The sequence below is a fragment of the Gracilinanus agilis genome, chromosome 1 (assembly GCF_016433145.1).
Source record: "Gracilinanus agilis isolate LMUSP501 chromosome 1, AgileGrace, whole genome shotgun sequence".
Taxonomy (NCBI): domain Eukaryota; kingdom Metazoa; phylum Chordata; class Mammalia; order Didelphimorphia; family Didelphidae; genus Gracilinanus; species Gracilinanus agilis.
In genome coordinates this window covers 211,123,475-211,142,285 of record NC_058130.1, presented here as the reverse complement: position 1 = coordinate 211,142,285, position 18,811 = coordinate 211,123,475, and the positions used below count along the sequence as shown (strand labels likewise).

The 18,811-nt window shown below is 40.0% G+C and overlaps 1 protein-coding gene across 1 annotated transcript in view; it reads right to left on the bottom strand.

The window, feature by feature from the left end:
* Window positions 1-18,811, bottom strand: part of MAD1L1 (mitotic arrest deficient 1 like 1) — a 941,076-nt gene that overhangs the window by 226,780 nt on the left and 695,485 nt on the right. Inside the window, exon 18 of the mRNA XM_044659988.1 lies at window positions 8,090-8,280. Within this exon, the coding sequence (XP_044515923.1) occupies window positions 8,090-8,280 (191 nt within the window). The remainder of the gene's footprint in view (window positions 1-8,089; window positions 8,281-18,811) is intronic.

Sequence of the window (18,811 nt, the reverse complement as noted above, 5' to 3'; positions counted from 1 at the left end):
TTTATATCAAGACCAGTAGAACCAGATCCTACCCTAAGATTTAGAACTAGACAGGACTTGAGAGATCCAAGTAGCCCAGCCACCTCATTTTACACACAAGGAAGATAAAGCTTAAGAGAAGTATGCTCCAAATTAAAAAGGCAGTGGCAAAGCCAGGATTTGGCCCCCAAAGCAGTAATTCTTCTTCTCTATCAAGGAAGAGACTCATGGGGATATCGAGAAGAAGGAAGGCACCCAAGTGCAAACCTAGCCAAAACACCTCCAGTTTTCATAACCAAAGCTAACTTTATCAAGTGGCACATTCTCTCCTTTTAAGATAAAGTTTCTGTCAATCATTCACCAAGCATGGAACAGGCACTATTCTGGGTGTTGGAGGATGCAAAGATAAAGAGAAAATAGCATTACCTTACTGAGCATGGTACTGTGCAGATTTTGGGTTTTGGGGCAAAAGTCAATGGTCTTAAGATTTCTTCACCCATGCCTAATTTTTGAACATGCTTGAAAGACCTGGCAGGAGCTAGGAGATTCTTCTGGCCTAATTATATGAAGGTAGTTCTATAAATTTTGAGAGGGAAATAAACAGAAATAGCCTCCCTGCTTTCTGACCTCTTCAGGTTAATGAAATGCGCCTCCATCCTCCCAGTCACTTGCTTCTTTTAAATTTCTGCATAAACACATAACCTCAGCATGATGCCAGCATCTAGCTCTAAGACTTGGCATCAGCTTGGTATTTAGCAAGGGGAGAAAGAGCAGCACTCTCCAGGCTGGTATTTTGAATGACAAGCTTCATTGGCCTCAGGCTTAGGGGAGGCAGTTGATAAGGAAACAAATGATAATGGGGAAACTAGACTCCAGGTATTTTTGGTTGGGAGTTTCATTCCATCCAGAAGAGAGCATTGGGTTTGACTCCAGGGTCTTTGCAAAGGGGAGATGATTTCTCTAGTGTTAGTAAAAACCCTTGAGTGAAGGGGAATCAACTATGATGAATGAGGGCAGAAGGGGGAGATTAATACACAGGGAAAACACCTATTGGTTTCATAGACAAAGCTAATTTATCAGTGACTCATTCTCCCCTTTTAGGATAAGGTTTCCTTCAGTCATTCAAGCATTTAGTAAGCATTGACTATGGAACAGGCACCATTCTAGGTGCTGGATGCAAAGTCAAAGATAAAACAGTCCTTGACTTCATTGGGTAGGCCCAATCTGGAGTTTGGGCCTAGAGAGTAATGACTTTGGTGGGAATCAGCAAAACCAGGTAATGTTATCAACTGTCCTAAGCAGCTCCACAAATGTCCTGGAAAGAGCACTGGCAACAACTTAGACTTTCTTTTCCAAACTGAAAGTGATCCTTCCACGATAGGGAAATGTGACGTAGTGGGAAGAACGCTAGTGCTAATGCTGTGGTCCTAGGATAATCTTGATCTACTCATAGATCCTTTGGCTATGCCCAGTTATCACCAATCTGACTATTGCTACTATGCTCCTTTTCCCTGGCAACAAATTAAAATGTCTTTCCTAACCAAGGTGACAATAACAAAACCTCAGAGAAATAAAAGCTATCTCTTTATCAGGCAAAGAGTTGGGGACTCTTGTTATACAACAGCTGAATTACGTGTAGCTGAAATCTAGGGACTCTCTGAGTCTCATTCACTCTGCTAATAGTCTAACCCAGTTCTTGAACCTGAACCATGTTGACACTGAGCAGTTGACCAGATCTTCTAGCTCTGGAAAAAGGGGATGTGGAGGTTCAAAGGATCAAGATTCAGGATTCAAGCTAGAGACTCTTCCTTATTTTATAGTTTGATATAGAAAGTCTTAAGTGATGAGTGATTAGTATGGGGAATTTTAAGGTTTGAGAAAAGAAGAATACTTAGGTGTGATCTTGGGGAATCTGAAGAATTCCAATCTTCCATACTTCAAAGGGTTGCTGTGAGAATCGGTTACAAAACGTTTGTGAAAATGGTCTAAGATTGGAACTCGAAATTAAAAAACAAACAAACAAGTGTTAAAAATTGTATTTACGTATGACTGGAAAAAGAAAACTTTTTAAAAAATGGCTTAAGACTTTCATTAGAATAGCAGCATAGAAACAAAAGTTTTTATTAGTATAATAGGGACTTAGTACAGGCCTGCCAGGCTACATTAGCTAGAGCATATCCCACAAAGTGCTAAATCTCTGCCCTGGTTACTTATGGAAAATCATGTGGCCCAATGTTCAGGCATGGAATGGGGTGGGAAATAAGGGTTTGCTGCACCATCCTAAAGCTCCAAGTGCTTCAGAGCTGAGCACACAGCTCCATGGAATTGGTCAGGGTATAGACTCAGCCTTCCATGGGGCTGTGTTTTAGCCACAGCAGAAAAGGGGCCTGATGGCTTACCTGCATTATATCTGTATTATTTCATTCTAAACAAGATGAGATGATTCTTTTAGCTAAGAAGGCCAACAGCTCATCTAAGATGGGACCATTATCATGTATTGGATACAGGTGGCGAGGGAAAAGGAGACTGAGCTTGGGGTCTGTCTGGAGAGCTGAGGTAGGTCAGATAAGGTAACCTATTGGTTTTCTGACAGTGGAGAAATTATCAGCTTTTTGCACCTCGGTTTTCTTGTCTGTAAGATAGGGATGGGAAGCTTTATACTTCCTCACTCAAAGGGCTTATGGAGAAGTTTTGATTTATCGATCTTGAATTGGTAATAAGGGTTGTTGTTTTTTTTTTAAGGGCAGCTAAATGGATAGAGTATCAGGCTTAGAGTCAAGAGGTCCTGAGTTCAAATCTGGCCTCAAACACTTCTTAGCTATGTGACCCTGGGCAAGTCACTTAACTGGAATTGCTTAGCCCATGCCATTCTTTTGTCTTAGAATTGATACTAAGAAGATAAGAGTTTAAAATTTTTTTAAGATATAAAAAGTCTGTAAATCATTAAGTGCTATAAAGTATAAATAATTATAACACTCTCCATGATACTTGTCTCAATTAGGTAGGAAAGGTATCTTAAGCTCTCTCTCCTTAACTTTGCGCTCAAAGTCCTGACCTGCCCTCCTCAGATTCTGAGCAAGTTTCTTATCTAAGTAGCTTGGAAGGGCTTTGTTCTGTATTTTCAGACACGGTGCTATTTTGCTACCTCATAGCCACATTAATAGTTTCCTCCACACTCTGCATCTTTGAACATCTCCCAAAAGGTAAGGTCCCTATTATTCATCTGTTGGCACTAATCCATTCACACCCAAAGTGTTTCAGAGACATTTTTATTTGTTAACTCTAGACTTGGGTATCAAGTCCAGAAATAAGTTAGAAGAACCAAAGAGTAGATGTATCATTCGACAGAAGGGTCTGGTGGACACTGAGCCAGCAAAGGTCGAGAGCAGTCAGCTAAGAAAAGGAAGAGGCAGGTACCACGGGGTATAAGTACGCAAAGTCTTGTGCCTGGGAGATCAGTAGACAAAGAAATAAAGATTTAGGCCCTCAGACCAAAGGTTGGGACAAAAAAGGGCCAAAACATAGCCTAGGGTGTTTGGTAGTAATAGGTAGAGGATGCTGGTAACAGGAATGGAATTGATACAAAACCAAAAGCCAGTGTGTGTACCAATCAGGACTGCTCTCAGAAAGCAGGCAAGTCAGAAAGCCTGGCCAGGGCAGGGACTGACACTAGATCACATGTCTTGTTCCTACAGTTTAGATGCTGAGTCTTGTAAAAGCAATATCTACAATGCAGGATAGATTAGTTTTTGTCCCTAAAAGTCAGGGGAGCAGACTCAGATCTGACGGTTAAGGGGGACAAGGGTCCAGCTGCTGACACAGCGTTCTAGCTGTATAGGACAGAGGTATCAAGCTCATGGCCGATAGTGTGGCCCACAAAATTCCAGAGTGTGACTGAGCCAGACTAAAATGTAACTGGAAAATGTTTAACAAAATAAGTACAAATAAAATATAGGGGCCCACAGGATTCTATTTCTATTTGGTTTTGACACCACTGGTGTAGGACATTAAAGGAGGCACTGTCCTCCAGAACTGACAGATGACCCATTCTCTAGTGAACCACCACACCCATCTGGCTGACCAAACATATTTCCATATAGAGATAAGAAGGGCTGCATCTACCTGAAGCAAGGTTACAGCTGAATATCTTTCCCATGTTATGTCAAAGTAAACCTTTTTTTGGTTAACTGCCAGAAGACCTCTGCTTTGTTGTTGTTCAGTTGTTTCAGGCATGCCCAACTCTGAGACTCCATTGGGGTTTTCTTGGCAATGATCCCAAGGTAATTTGTCATTTCCTTCTGCAGCTCATTTTACAGATGAGGAAACTGAGGCAAACAGGGTAAAGGGCCTAGGGTCACATAGCTAGTAAGTATCTGAGGCTAGATTTGAACTCAGAAAGATGAGTCTTTTTGACTTCAAGCCCGGAACTCTATCTTGGGCTCCAACTACTTTTCTAGGCCTATGGGTACCTCATTTCATTTCAGATCTGGGCCTGAAACCCCAAAACAGGCAATAACATCAAAGAAGAGCAACTTAGCTTCCTTATCAGTAGTATGATTCATTGGCTGCTCCCATTCATCTCACCACGTGGGCAGAGAGGAAAATAAAGTGAGGATTATCTCTAACCGCTTCACTCCTTGACCCTGCTGCCATGGCCGGTTGGCCTCATAGCCCCAGACAGCTTTGGACCAAAGCATGGATAATTTGAGGACTAATTGCCGCTTCTGCGTTGAAGAGGAAGACAAGGGTTCCATTTGTGCTGTAAATGGTAGACAGCATTGGCTGGGGCTTTCAAGCTTAGCTCATTGGCTCAGCTCTAGGACACTCCTGGAGTATAGCTGGGCCAGAGTAATTCATTTTTAATGATGTCTTGTTATGGATCTGAGCAGAACATGAGAGGGAGTTCTGAAGCCCTAATACTGGCTGTGATGGGGACGAGAGAGAGGGCTTGGCAACCTAGAACTTTAATTTGAACAGTGACAAATGATACAATCCAAAGTTTGATTTTTGTACTGAGAATGTAGTCAATGATTAAATTTAGTACAGAAGATGAAATGTAGATTAGATTTCAAAAGATCACCTCGTATGTTCTTCTGTTCATGCACTCCCTCAATAACCCATTCCATTGAAGGGAATGTGGGAAAATTGGGACACTAATACATTGTTGGTATAATTGTGAATGATACAACTATTCTGGAGAGGAATATAGAACCAAAACTATGCATACCCTTTGATTCAGCAATACCATTCTGGTTCTGTATCCCAAAAAGATCAGAGATAAGGGGAAAGGACCTACTCATACAAAAATATTTTTAGCAACTCTTTTTAGAGTGTTTACCACTCTAAATTGGAAATTGAGGGGATGTCCATCACTTGGAGAATGGATGAACAAATTGTTATCTATGACTGTAATGGAATATTATTGAGTCATAAGAAATGACAAATAGGATGAGTTCAGAAAAATCTGGAAAGACTGTGAACTTATATGAACAAGTGAAGTGAGTAAAACCAGGAGAAAAATGTATACAGAATACAATGTAACAGAAATATTGTACGATGATCAACTATGAAGGTCTAAACTATTATCAGTAAAGAAAATCTCCAAGATAGCCACAAGGGACTCTTGAAAAATGCTTAAGACTAAGTGCAGGTCAAAGCATTCTATCTTCCATTTTATTTCCTTCATGAGTTTTTTTTATTGTATGTGTGATATGTCTTCAGTTATGACATGGGGAATATGGAAATATGTATTTCATGAAAGCATTGGCGGGGTCAGGGGAAGGGAGGGAGAGAATCTGAATGATAAAATGTCAGAAAACAATTATCAAGAATTGTTTCTACACATAATGGGAAAAAAATTTTAAAAGGAAAAAAATAACTCATTCCAATTTTCATAATTCTTATTATCAGCCAGTTCTTCCTTACCTTTGACCAATTCAAATTCTACCTCGTAGATGAATCCTTCCCTAATTTCCCCAGGCAAGTAATTTAGCCCTCCTTGGACCTCAAACAGTACTATGCTCATGCCTCTTAGATGAGCAAATCATGTACTGTTTTGTACTATGGTGGTTTGAAGCTAGAAATATTGGCCTGGAAGTATGCCTATATCTACTTTCTCAGGATCAACCTGGCTTACTATGGGAGTGCTAATTGAGAGAAGGGAGCACACATCACAAAAGTAATATATTTTCTGAAAGAGAGCAATGTAAGAAGACCATCTCCTAAGGGATAGCGCAGCTATGATTTCTTTCAGTAGAGGGACAGTCCATGGCAAAAAAATGTCAGGTCCTCCAAGTGTTAAAGTAAACTCTGGCAGATCCAAGCTGGAAAGTTTCCAAGATTGGCTCTGTCATGGGCTTTTGGCCCAAGGACCTACCTAGGTACCGTCAGATAAGTTCATCATAGGACTGGCTGCAGGTTGAGGGATTTTTTAGAAACAGACACTCTTGAAAATCATTCACTAAGTTAAGGAAGAGTTGTGAATTGCATCAGTTAGAAAGTAAGTATACCAAATAAATGACTGATCCTTCAGTACTAAAGTGGCCAACTCTTAATTTACTCCAATGTTGTGTATCCCTGAGATAGATATCAGAGCTACAGTTAGCCACAACTTGGAATCACGAAGCCCTTTCACAATCCCAGTTCCCAATGGGATACCCAAGTGGGTATCTATAAAAAGAGAAAAACAAAAACCTTTCAACTACCTCATTAATTTAAAAGACTCCAGCCATGTTATTGGGACCGTAGTCAAACCCATAAAGGATTCATCCCCTTATAATAATCTCTGCCTAGAAACCAAGGTATGCAACCCAAGCATCTAAATGTACACAATTCCACCAGGTCGAAGAATGTCTTCACCAACAGAGAATCAAGTAGAGTTCTATGGAATTCCTTTTAAGGTATAATAGAATGATCATTTAGATAGTTTATTACTGAATTTATACCAACCTTTTCCTTTTTTAAGTTTAATTTTCCTTTTTTTAATATTTTTTTTATTTTGAATATTTTCCCATAGTTACATTTCATGTTCTTTCCCTCTCCCCAAACCCTCCTAACCACTCTTAGCCAACGCACAATTCCACTGGGTTTTACATGTGACACCAACCTTTTCTTTTCCCATGAAACTTTTATTTTTTCAAACCCTTATCTTCCATCTTAGAATCAAGAGAGGGCAGCTAGGTAGCTCAGTGGATTGAGAATCAATGTGGCCTCAGACACTTCCTAGCGGTGTGTGAACCTGGGCAAGTCATTTAGCTCCCATTCCCTAGCCTTTACTGCTCTTCTGCCTTGGAACCAATGGAACACAGTATTGATTCTTTTTATTTTTAAACCCTTACTTTCCATCTTAGAATTAATACTGTGTATTGGTTCCAAGGCAGAAGAGCAGTAAGGGCTAGGCAATGCCACACAGCTAGGAAGTGTCTGAGGCCAGATTTGAACACAGGATATCCTGTCTCTAGGCTTGGCTCTCAACCCACTGAGCCACCTATCAGACCCCCTTCCTGTGTAACTTTTACCATCCTTTTAAATTTTTAGGTCAAGTAATAGTATTTTTAGCTAATTTCAGCCTTTATTTGAGAACTCACCATGTGATAAGCTGTCCAACAGATTAGGACTACCCCTTTTTCACATGGGTGGGACTGAGGATGACTCCACTTAGGGAAAATAAGCAAAGGCAAGAGTAGATATAGATTTAGGGCAGGCAAAACATATGCCACCCTGAAGGAAAATCAGTAGCCTGCTAAGATGTGGGAGGAAAGTGAATGAAGATATTCCACTGGACAGGCAACTAAAAGAAGCAAGACAGCATGGAGCAGGGTCCTTAGGGTACTGATGCACAGATAAAATTAGTACACTTGGCTAGGTGGAAAAAGCAGGCACTATATATATATATATATTTTTTTTTAATTTTTTAAATTTTTCTTTGTGGCATTCTGTATTCTGAACCTGGGGACATCCTCAGCAAAAAAAGCACTCATTTATCAAGGACTAATGACTTGATTCCTCTTACCAATTAGAACAGAAAGCACGTGTCATCAGCTTTATCAAAGATTTAACAGCAGAGTAGCGAGTGAAGTCGGAAGGTTTGGAAATAGAAATAGAAACTTACCTTAAAAATGAGACAGTCTGATTTGTGCTCTGCATACATAGAGGTGAGGCGGTACTGGTTCTCGGTGGTGAAGTCTATACGGTAGCCTGTCAGGGTATAGCAGACTTTACGGAATTCTTGGATCTTGGTCTGGAAAACCTCCTTTAGGCGTTGATTTTTCAGTTCAGCACTTTCCAATTGCTTCTTCAGATCTACAAATTTGGAATGTATAGGACAGCTTTGGATTAAGAAGGTTTATTCCTAAGAATAATTTGGTGTCTTCATACAGCTCTTGGCTAGGAGTCAGGAAATTTGGGTTCCAGTCTTAGCATTACCAATAGCTTGCTCATTTTATCCCTCAATGCTTTGATTTCCTCATCCATAAAGTTTAAAATGGAAAATTTTTGGATGGGGATTGGGATGTAGGTGAATGATTGTCACTGGTTGCTTAATTTAAGCAGCCCAGGGATGCCTCACTCACACAGTCAGGACTGTGGAGGAAGGATTCACTTCCCATTGGCAATACATGATTTCCAAGTTTGAGATAACTCCACCATCAAACTTGCCATTGTTTAAAAATACATTTCAGACTTCCGTGCCAGATGTCAGCCAGACCCAGAGCTTCCTGCCTAGTTTCTTTTGGTATCATCAAAAGGGTCAACTTTGTGGTTACTGCAGACTGACTTCAGTCAGTCAAAAGACATCTTATTGGGATAACACTTGAAAGTGGAGTAGACAGCATGGATCCTAACCCATACTGGGAAGTGGATTTCAAGAAGACAAGTCAAAAAGGGAAGAGGACATGAATGAAAGTTCAAACATCTGGCTCTGGAATTTAGCTACGTTTCTTTGGAATTAAACTTTTCAAGCTTTAGTTTCTTCCCCTGTAGAGTAGAAACAGTACACCTTTACTTCTTTACCTTACAGGGCTGTGAGTATTAAAATAGATAATGCATGCACAATAGTCATTGAGGAAGTTGTAAGGATATGAAATTTGGATTTACCTTTTGGACTGTTTTTTTTCATATCAAGTAAAATAAATTAATATGGTAACAATGTGTAGGCCTAGAAAAAGGTTTGCAATGGCATTAGGCATTGTATTACATGGGGAAAGGATCCTATAATTTTGGAGAGTTTGTGAATACAAGAATGGAGCTCTTCATGCACATTATTGATAATGTATACACTTGGTAAATAAAAATTGTTAGTTATACACATATGGGTTATTCCTGGCCCAGGGTATTACTCTACAAGGAATAATCTCTGCTGATTAGCCATCTGACTTCATACCTATGCATGGAGAGAGCCTCATTGGGATCTAGATGGAACGGAGATCTGAAAGCTACTGCAAAGAAAGTAAGGACCAGACTGCAGCTGTTTCTTTCTTCCATGTAGAAGGGTACTGGTCTAGAAGAGAGACCCTGATATGTCAGACACACACAGCATATTTTATTGCTGTAAAGGGAGCTGCCAGCTGCAGGAATCCATCAAGAGGATACACAACAATTACCATGAATCTTTCACCCAAGGTGCCTTCCGAGTAATTAAACCTCGATTTATCCCCCCATTAATTAGCACAACTGGCTTTACTTAAACACACTGAAGATGCCTCCCAAATCAACCTGCTTTATCAATAGCACTGTCCAGGACTGCCAAATTGATAAGTCGTGTTCAGTCACGCTGGGGTGTCCCTTTGTCGGTGGTGGCTGGGATTTCCTGACTGGAAGGCCATCACCACAGAGGGCTATCAGGATGACTGAGCCCCGCTCGGAGGGCTCTCTGGAGTGCAGTGTGCACTCTGTGACAACTAGGGAGGAATGTGGTCCTGAAAGTCATGGATCCTACTGCCCCTAGTACTGCACTAAGTATGAGACTCATTCAACATGGTGATCTGGTTCATTTTATCCACAGCCTCTATGGGAGAGGAGGCATCACCACTATTGGACAATTATCCAGGTATTAGATTATCTTTGTGATTATCTCTTTCTTCCTGGGTTTCTCCTTGTTTGGTACACAAAGGATCATGGAGACAAAAGGAGCTTGAGGCAAGACATTTATCCTCTGGGTCTCAGTTTCCTAATCTGTAAAGTGAGGTAGTTTGACTTGATGACATCTAAGGTCTTCCTACTTCTAAAACTATGACATGATGATATTATAGTAACCCATTAGTTTTGCATGTTTAAAAAGTTCCTAAAATGCTTTCATGTCAATTATCTAATCCTTCCAGCAGTCCTGTGAGCTCCAGATGGTAGGAATGAACACATATGTGGTACAGTGGAAAGAACTCCAAATTTGGAGTCAAAGGCTCTGAATTCAAACCTTACCTTTGGCAGTTACTATCTATGTGATCTTAGGCAGGTTATTTGCCTTTCTCAGTCTTAAATTTGTTCACCTACAAAATGAAGGAATTGGGATAGTTTGTAAAGTCTCTTCTAGCTCTGTATTTTGTGATCCTATCACTTCCCATTTTATAGGATGAGAAAGTGAGGCTAAGAGGTTAAATGATTTATCAAAGATTACATGACAGGTAAGTTCCACATTTGTGCTCAAATCTAGTTAAGTGCTGTATTCTATTGGGGTGGATTCTTAACTTTGTTTTTGTGTCATTGGACCCCTTTGGTAGATTGGTAAAATCCTTGGACTGCTTCTCAGAATAAAGTTTTACAAAAATGAAGGGGAATGTTAAATTGCATTTAGAGGTCAATGAAATTAATGATGCGATTCAAGTTCATGGACCGCAGGGGAAGAATCCTTGCTCTATTGGGCAGCCTCTCTGAAATCTGCTTCTTCCTTTGGTAAGCAACAAAGCAAGAACTAGAATTTAAGTCTTTTGTCACCTAGTCCTCTGTTTTTCATACTATAATATTTTCTATTAGAATGTCCATTTTAAAGATGTAGAAACTTGGCCTGAGAAAGTTTAAGTGATTTTCTCAAGACCTCAGAAAGCATTTACTGCAAGTCTTTCATCTTTAAAAATGAAGAAACAGGCTTGGAGAAGGAATAAGCTCACCAGGAATGAATCCACCCATCCTCCCTTCTTTCCTTCCCTTCCATCTTAGAATCAATATTGTGCATTGGTTCTGAGGCAGAAGAGTGGTTAGAGCTAGGCAATTGGGGTTAAGTGACTTGCCCAGGGTCATACAGCTAGGAAGGCCACCGTTGTTTAAGGCCACAGTTGAACCCAAGACCTCCCATCTCTAGGCCTAACTCTCTATCCACTGGGCCTACTAACTGCCTCCTGAACAATAAGGAGTAGGCAATGGGAGTTAAGTGACTTGCCCAGGGTCACATAGCAAATGTCAGAGGCCAGATTTGAACCTAGGACTGCCCATCTCCAGATCTAACTCTTAATCCTTGGACCACCTAACTCTCCCTGCACCACCCAATACTATTTCATTGACACCATGCTACCTGTTACTCTTTCCACAAGTTAGGAGAACTTATTGATCTTGTTATTGTTCATCCTTCATTTTCAAAGAATGATGGAATGATGTCTTGATTTGTTTGTGAATTAGATTTAAGTGAGGCAGAGTTGCACAAAATGGCCAATCTCTCTGTTTCCAGTCATCAAAGTCCAGTGGCAAGGCAAAAGTCAGGATGACTTGCAAAGTCCCAGAATGCAAGAAGATATCAGCTAAAGTCACTGGAGTGCAGTAAGAGGTTTGGTTGGGAAGGTGGGGGCAGTTTACTGTTGGGTTTAAATGACAATGAAACTCTCGTCATTCTGTCCTAATGGGGAAAGGTCAGTCTGAAAAAGTGACAAAGCTAAAAATAGGTTTTAACAGAATGAGTTTTATCCCCCTCAAGTACACACAATAACCCTATGAGCAATGTGGATCAAACTGCTCTTAGGCCTTAGATCATTTAATTCAGTATGCCCAGCCCTGCACATTATGGGGAAAGCAGAAGTTGAAAAAAACACAAAAGCAGCTCCTGAGAACCTTATAACACAGCTGAGAAAATAACACAGACACAGACACAGACACAGACACAGACACAGACACAGACACACACACACACACATCATAGAAAAATACAAGATAGTGTACATATAACCAAGTGCCAGACTGTAAGATAAAGACTATATTCTGTGTCAGGAAAAAGAGAGATCATGGGAATTTTTGTAGTCAAGATTGGGCTTTGAATAGCATGTATACTTTTGACGAATGAGAAAGCATTTCAGGAAGATGAAACTCAGCTGTAATTAGAAGCACTATTTACATGCATAGAATGTGCTGGAATTCCACTAAAGTTCTACTTCAATACCTTGGTATGGCACAGAGGTGACCCTGGGTTTTTGAGAGTCACTTCAAAAGCTTCGCTAGGCCTTAGTGTGTGTCAGCGTGAGGACCCATACTAGGTAAAACTGGAAACCTTATTTAACTGCAGAAGGTTGGCTGCAAAGTGATAAAAAAAATTTTTTTGAATACAACAACATTTACTAAAGTATGAAGGATAGTGGCAATGGAAAGGACAATTACACCTGTGGAATCATGGATACTTAGTCATATACAGAAGCCTTTAAAAATGTGATCTCTTAACTAGATTAAAGATATCCTTAATAATCTCATTTTCATCCTCAATTTCAATATCAATTTCATTCTCAATTTGCATAGCAAATAACTTATTCTTCACAGAGAGTGCAGAGGGAACCTGCATCCCAGGAAAAATAAGCAGAAATTCTGAGTTAGTGAAGGCTGGCTGAATGAGATTACGCAGGATATTGTGTGGTTTTCCCCCTCCTGTTATTCATGGAATCACAAGCTATCTCGGACAGTGTTCTCTAGAACCCTGTCCTTCAGCCTTGAGAGCCCACTGTGCAGGTTTCCTTCATCAGTGTGGGAAGTGCAGCCATTTTGTACCACCTGTACCACCTGCCCACCTCGTCTTGGCCTCTCCATTCATCACACTGGCTCCCAAAGAGTCTTTCCCGACATTGTTATTCTGCAGCCAAAATGCCTCTCCATCATGGCCACTGGCTCAGGGCCCTTGATTAATCGAGTAATCAGACTATGAAATCAAAAGGTTAATTGGCAGCTCTGACCCCAATATTCTTCCTGGCTTCTCTCAGCCACGCAGTCCTAAGATGGAACTGTTAAAAGGATAAAAACCTATGTGCAAAAGTAAAAATTCACTGACCACATCTCAGAGGTAATATTTCACCACTGTCAGAGATTGCATTGCCTTTAATATATCTCAGATGTCCAATGGGGAAAAAATTAAATTTTGGTAATAAATGCAGGCTGACCTTGGAAAAGTAAATATCCCCCTTTTCCCATGGATATAAAAATGCTATCGTTTATGCATTTCATAAACTCCTGAAGTAGATGGGGCCCAGTTTATGAACTGGTTCAATGTCTGTATATTCTGTGATGGAAACGGAATCCTGTAGCTGATTTCTTAGCAGACCAGAACTCAAATGGCAATTTAGTTTCTGCATGTGGCCCAGAGGGAAGGCCCATGAAGGGATCGCCTGGGACAAACCTGGGCAAAGGAGATTACACGAATTCTGATGTCACACAATATTATGTCACTAGGCAGGGTTTCCAGGGGAAGCATGCCTCTGCTTCCCATTGCACCCTGTTCCTAAGAGCAGGGCGGCTCCCAATAATATAATATATATATGGGACAAATGGATACTTGGAAGCTTTCTGTTTGTAGATGAGGGGCCTTCTCATACCATATAGTGAATGGGCATAACATGACATTTCCTTCTTAGGAAAAAGGAATCGAAACATCTGAGAATAATAATTAGTGATCTGACAGGGGTGTCATATCTTTTTACTAAGATGAACACTCCGAAGAATCAGAATCTCAGAATTGCATGGGGATTTGGAGATCATCTAACCCAATTCTGTCATTTTAAAGATCAGGAAGATGAGATACAGAGAAGGGAAATGACTCCTGACCAAGGTCACAGAGCAAGTCAGTGGGAGAACTAGAATGTAAACCCAGCTCCATATTTCTAGGCCAGGACTTTTTTTCGTTTGTTTGTTTAGCCATTTTTCATTTGTGTCCAACTTTTTATGACCCGATTTGGAGTTTTCTCAGCAAAGATACTAGAGAGGTTTGCCATTTCCTTTTCCAGCTCATTAGTGATTTACCCAGGGTCACACAGCAAGTAAGTATCTGAGGCCACATTTGAACTCAGGTCTTCCCGACTCCAGGCCAGACACTCTTGTGTCAGCTAACCTCCCTGGCCAGCATTGCTATGGTATCTTTAATGCAGTGTTTTGCTGCTGAATTTTACTGAATGATTAATTTGAAAAAAAAGAAAAGAAAAGAAAAAGCTTCTGTGTCAGACTTTTGATAGGTTCTTAAAACCTCAAACAATGTAAATCATTATCATTCAGAGGAGATTTGGCTGTGGGGAGAGCAAGTTGGTTGGAGGGAAATATGAAGTGAGAAATTAAAAAAAAGTCTTTATACCAGAAATGCAGAAGGAAGTGAAACCCTAGTGCCCCTACTGATCTTCTGAGAATGGTATTAATAGAGTGTAATATAGGGCAGTGATGCCAAACTCAATTAGAAATGTGGATCCCTACAAACATATATTGACTCGGAAAACCACATTTTAACATTATCTATGTCCTACTGTATTTTTATTTATTTGTCTTTTCTGTTAAATGTTTCCTGATTATGTTTCAAACTGGTTTGAGCTGTTGCTGGGAGTGTTGTAGGCCCCCAGAATGTGTGACCCTTCTAATCTAGGAGTCCAGATTTCAGGGGTCACCTGCCCCTTCTGGCATTCTAGGCCTAAGAGTGGCAAGATCTCCCTACTCTTCTTTCTGCAGTGACACCAACCCCACCCCAAACTGACTTCTTCTTGATTACCTCCTCATCCCCACAGGGATACATATAGATTATTTTCATGTATCCACAGTGACCAGAACCTACTTATGGGTTCTATTGGTGTATTCCAATACCAAAAGTATCCTACACCCAAATGAAAATGGGAAACTGCTTGTTTTAAAGCAACATCCAATTTCCTTTATTGAACAAAAATGATCTTATATTAAATAATATCACTTGAAAACTTATAGGCCAGAGTTTAACAATTTGAGGGGGTAGAAGGTTGGCAGACTAAGATGTTAGTAGGGATGGTATTTGTCAGGATTGTACCTAGATTCTACATACTCAATGTCAGATGACTCTCAAGGAAAAACTGGGGGGAATACCAGTACTTTTTTCATTTTGGTAGAAGGACAAAAAAGCAAGGTGTGAAAGTAGACTGCAACCTGGAAGCGATCTAGAGGCCGAGCTTACCAGAAACTTCTCTGGCTTGCTCTGTGGAGAATGTCTGCCTGGGATGGACATGCCATATTTAGAGAAGGGAAGGGGAAGGACGATGTTATAAGAAGACTGAAAGTATCCAAATCTTGAATCTAATCTCTATTGATTGTCATTTAAGAGGAGATGGGAGCCTTTAGTGCAGGACTGAAGAGAGAAGTTAGTCAAAAAGCATTTAATAGAAGTTTATTAAGTGCCAGGCAAAGAAAGGTAAAAGATAGTCTCTTAAGGCCTCCTGCCCTCAAGGAGCTCACAATCTAATGGAGAACAAGCAAACAAATATGTACAAACAAGCTGTGTGTAGGACAAAGAAAGCTGTTAATTTCTTTCTCTGAAAGGCTTCCTGTAGAAGGTGGGATTGTATTTGGGACTTGAAGGAAGCCAGGGAAGCCCGCTAGTAGAGATGAGGAGGAAGAGAGTCAAGAAATGGAGTGTCTTGTTTGTTGAATGGAAAAGAAGCCAGTTTCTTTACATCAAAGAGTACATAGAAGGTATAAGGTTTAAGAAGACTGGGGGGCGGGGGGGGGGGGGGAGGAAGGGAGGAGGGGACACATGGGATAGAGAACCAGGTCTAGAAATGGGAGATCCTTGGTTCAAATCTGGCCTCAGATATTTCCTAGCTGTGAAAGCCTGGGCAAGTCACTAAATCTCATTTGCCTAGCTTTTGTCCTTCTGCCTGAGAGTTGTTACTAAGACAGAAAGTAGGGTTTAAAAAAAGAAGACTAGGAGGGTAGAGGGGAGCTAGATTCTGACAGGTAAGATATCTATGTTCCAGATCTTGAAAGGAGATGACTTTGTTTTGAATAGCATTAGATATAGAGGTCCCTGAAAGGCAGGACCTGGGCCAGATGACCATTATGTTACTCTTACGAACTGTCTGGCTGTCAAAGTCAAAAGAGAAAGAGAAAGGCTGGTGAGAAGATATTTAGATAGACAGGAGGACAAAGCATCAAGCTAACCTATTTTCCAACTAGCCAGCATTTAATGAAAAGGGTTGAGGAAGCAAACTTAGAGGGGAAAAAAATCACTTTAATATGGGATGGAAAAAAGTCAATGCTTTTGAATTATCGCCTTCCTTGTTAAGATATTACTCTTCCCCTTTCAAATTTCTTGTATTTCAATCAGTTACATAAACTTTAATGAATAATTCACATGTTGGTTTGAATTAAATAAATAAAAGATGGTTTTTTTCACATTTAAAATGTCACTGCTTTCCACTTGGTTGCTTTCAAGCAGCCACAGTTTCAGAGTAGATGGGAGCCTGATGCTAGGAGGGCCAGAGCTGTCTTTCCGCTTGAATCAGGAAATCAAAAATATGTCAAAGCTTGGGAGTGGCTGATCTCTTGGGTGAGAAACACGGATCAGAAGCCAAAAACTAAATGGGACAGTCTGACCACAGTTATGTCTCCTAGATGTCAGTTTATCCAAAACATTTGAAGTACTTTTTGTATGTTGGCCCAAACTGAGGATAACAAACCAAGGCCTTGGGAAATATTGCCCAACTACTGTGCAATTAGCATGATCCAGGTTGAGGCAAAGAGAGCCTCTGTTTTCCTTATTTGAAATACAGGCAGTTCCCATGTCTTTTTGCTTCATTCATTCAATGTTGCCTTTAAAACCCTTGTTTTCATTCTGAGTCACTTTTATCTGTTCATATGATGGCTTCTGTCAGTGTGCATACACTCACAAGGAAGGTACAGCATCCATATGTTAAGGATTTATCATATATGTGGTCAAAATGTAGTAGTATGTCAATCTGCTTTAGGAACAGTCTCTAGAAATGGCTTGATAGGAATTCTTTGCCTTAGAGAGAGATTTTTTCTTTAGATTTCTTTTTTAGTTTCCTCATCTGTAAAATAGGGATAATGCTCAAATGGACATTTAGACTCAGGTTTGATTTCAAAGCACTTGCGGAAACTGGGGAAAGCAATAACAAGAGCAGATGGAATGTCTCTGGCGTTTCAACTCATACCCCACACTGCAAAAATGTAGGCTTCTGAAGTCGAAAAATTGTTTCACTTTTGTCTTTGTAGCCTTGGCACTAAGGATCATGACTGCACACAATGGGGCTTAACAAATGCTTGCTGAATTAAAAAAATCACAGGCAACAAGTAATCATCATCATGATCATTAACAACTTCTTCAAATCCTTACTAGATTCTGTCTTAGTATGAGTTCTAAGACAAGAGCAGCAAGTGCTAGGTAATTGGGGTCAAATGACTTGCCCAGGATCACACAGAGAGGATGTGTCTGAGGCCAGATTTAAATCCAGGTCTGCCTGGCTCTCTATCCACTGTGCTACCTAGCTGCCCCAAGTAGTCTTCTTACTAACTGAACTTTGAAAGCTGAATATTTAGGCACATAAACCAGCTCTGTCAGGATGGTAGTGCAAGTTGATTAAATCTGGATAGCTTGCAATGGATGCCTAATAAAGGCCAATTAAAAGCAATGATAAATCAAGATAGTGCTCTCTACATTCTGAATAGCATTCATAGTGTATTTGGTAGAGTTTTATGTTATAATAAACACAGTGAAATCTTGTTTGAGGAGATTTTAGTTCATGGAATAGGAGGCTTTGAGGCCAATTCAAAGCTGACTTAGCATTCCCTTTCCAACAAAGAACCTTAGAGGTCACATCTCGTCCAAACTATTCCAGAGCAAGAACTTCCTCTTCCACATCTCCAATCTTGCAGATGACCTTCAATGACAGGGAACTCATTATCTCACAATTCAGCCCATTCATTCTACTTTTGTATAGACCTCACCATTAGGAAATATTTTCTACCATAAAGCAAAAATCTGACTAACCCACCATAACTTGGAACTTTTGGTCTTAGTTCTCTCTAGGATTGAATATAACTCTCTAGGATGAATTTAGAAATCATTGATGAAGTTTGACTATCAGTATCAGTAATCATTTCTCATAAGAACAATCTTCCCGCCCCAAAAAGACAGAATGTGAGAAGAAACAGCTCATGAGGGGCAATGTATTTTGTTTGGCCTTTGGATTTGGGGAGATCTGGGTTCAAATCTGGAACTTATTAAATATTTGTTTGATCATGAGATGATCACATATTATCCCTACTTTACAGAAGAGGTAACTAAGACTTAGGGAGAGTTCTCTTAGTTTTTTAAAGATTTTTCTTAGTTTCCCCCTCTGCAAAATAGGTATAATAATGTCCATCATACCTACCTTGGTAGAGTGAATTCAGCTCAAAAAACTAAAAATATATGAAGTATTTTGCTTCATATGCAACCTCAATGTGGTATATAAACGTTAGTAATTATTATTATGACAATATTAGTTCATTTTCCTATTTTTAAAAAAACAATGTTAGTCTTCCCCCTTTTCTTTCCCAGTCATCTCACAAAAAATGCAGAATTCCTAATAATTTTAACCAGGAAAGAGGTTTCTAATATTGAGAAAGGGTCACAGAGTTCCTTTTTCTTACA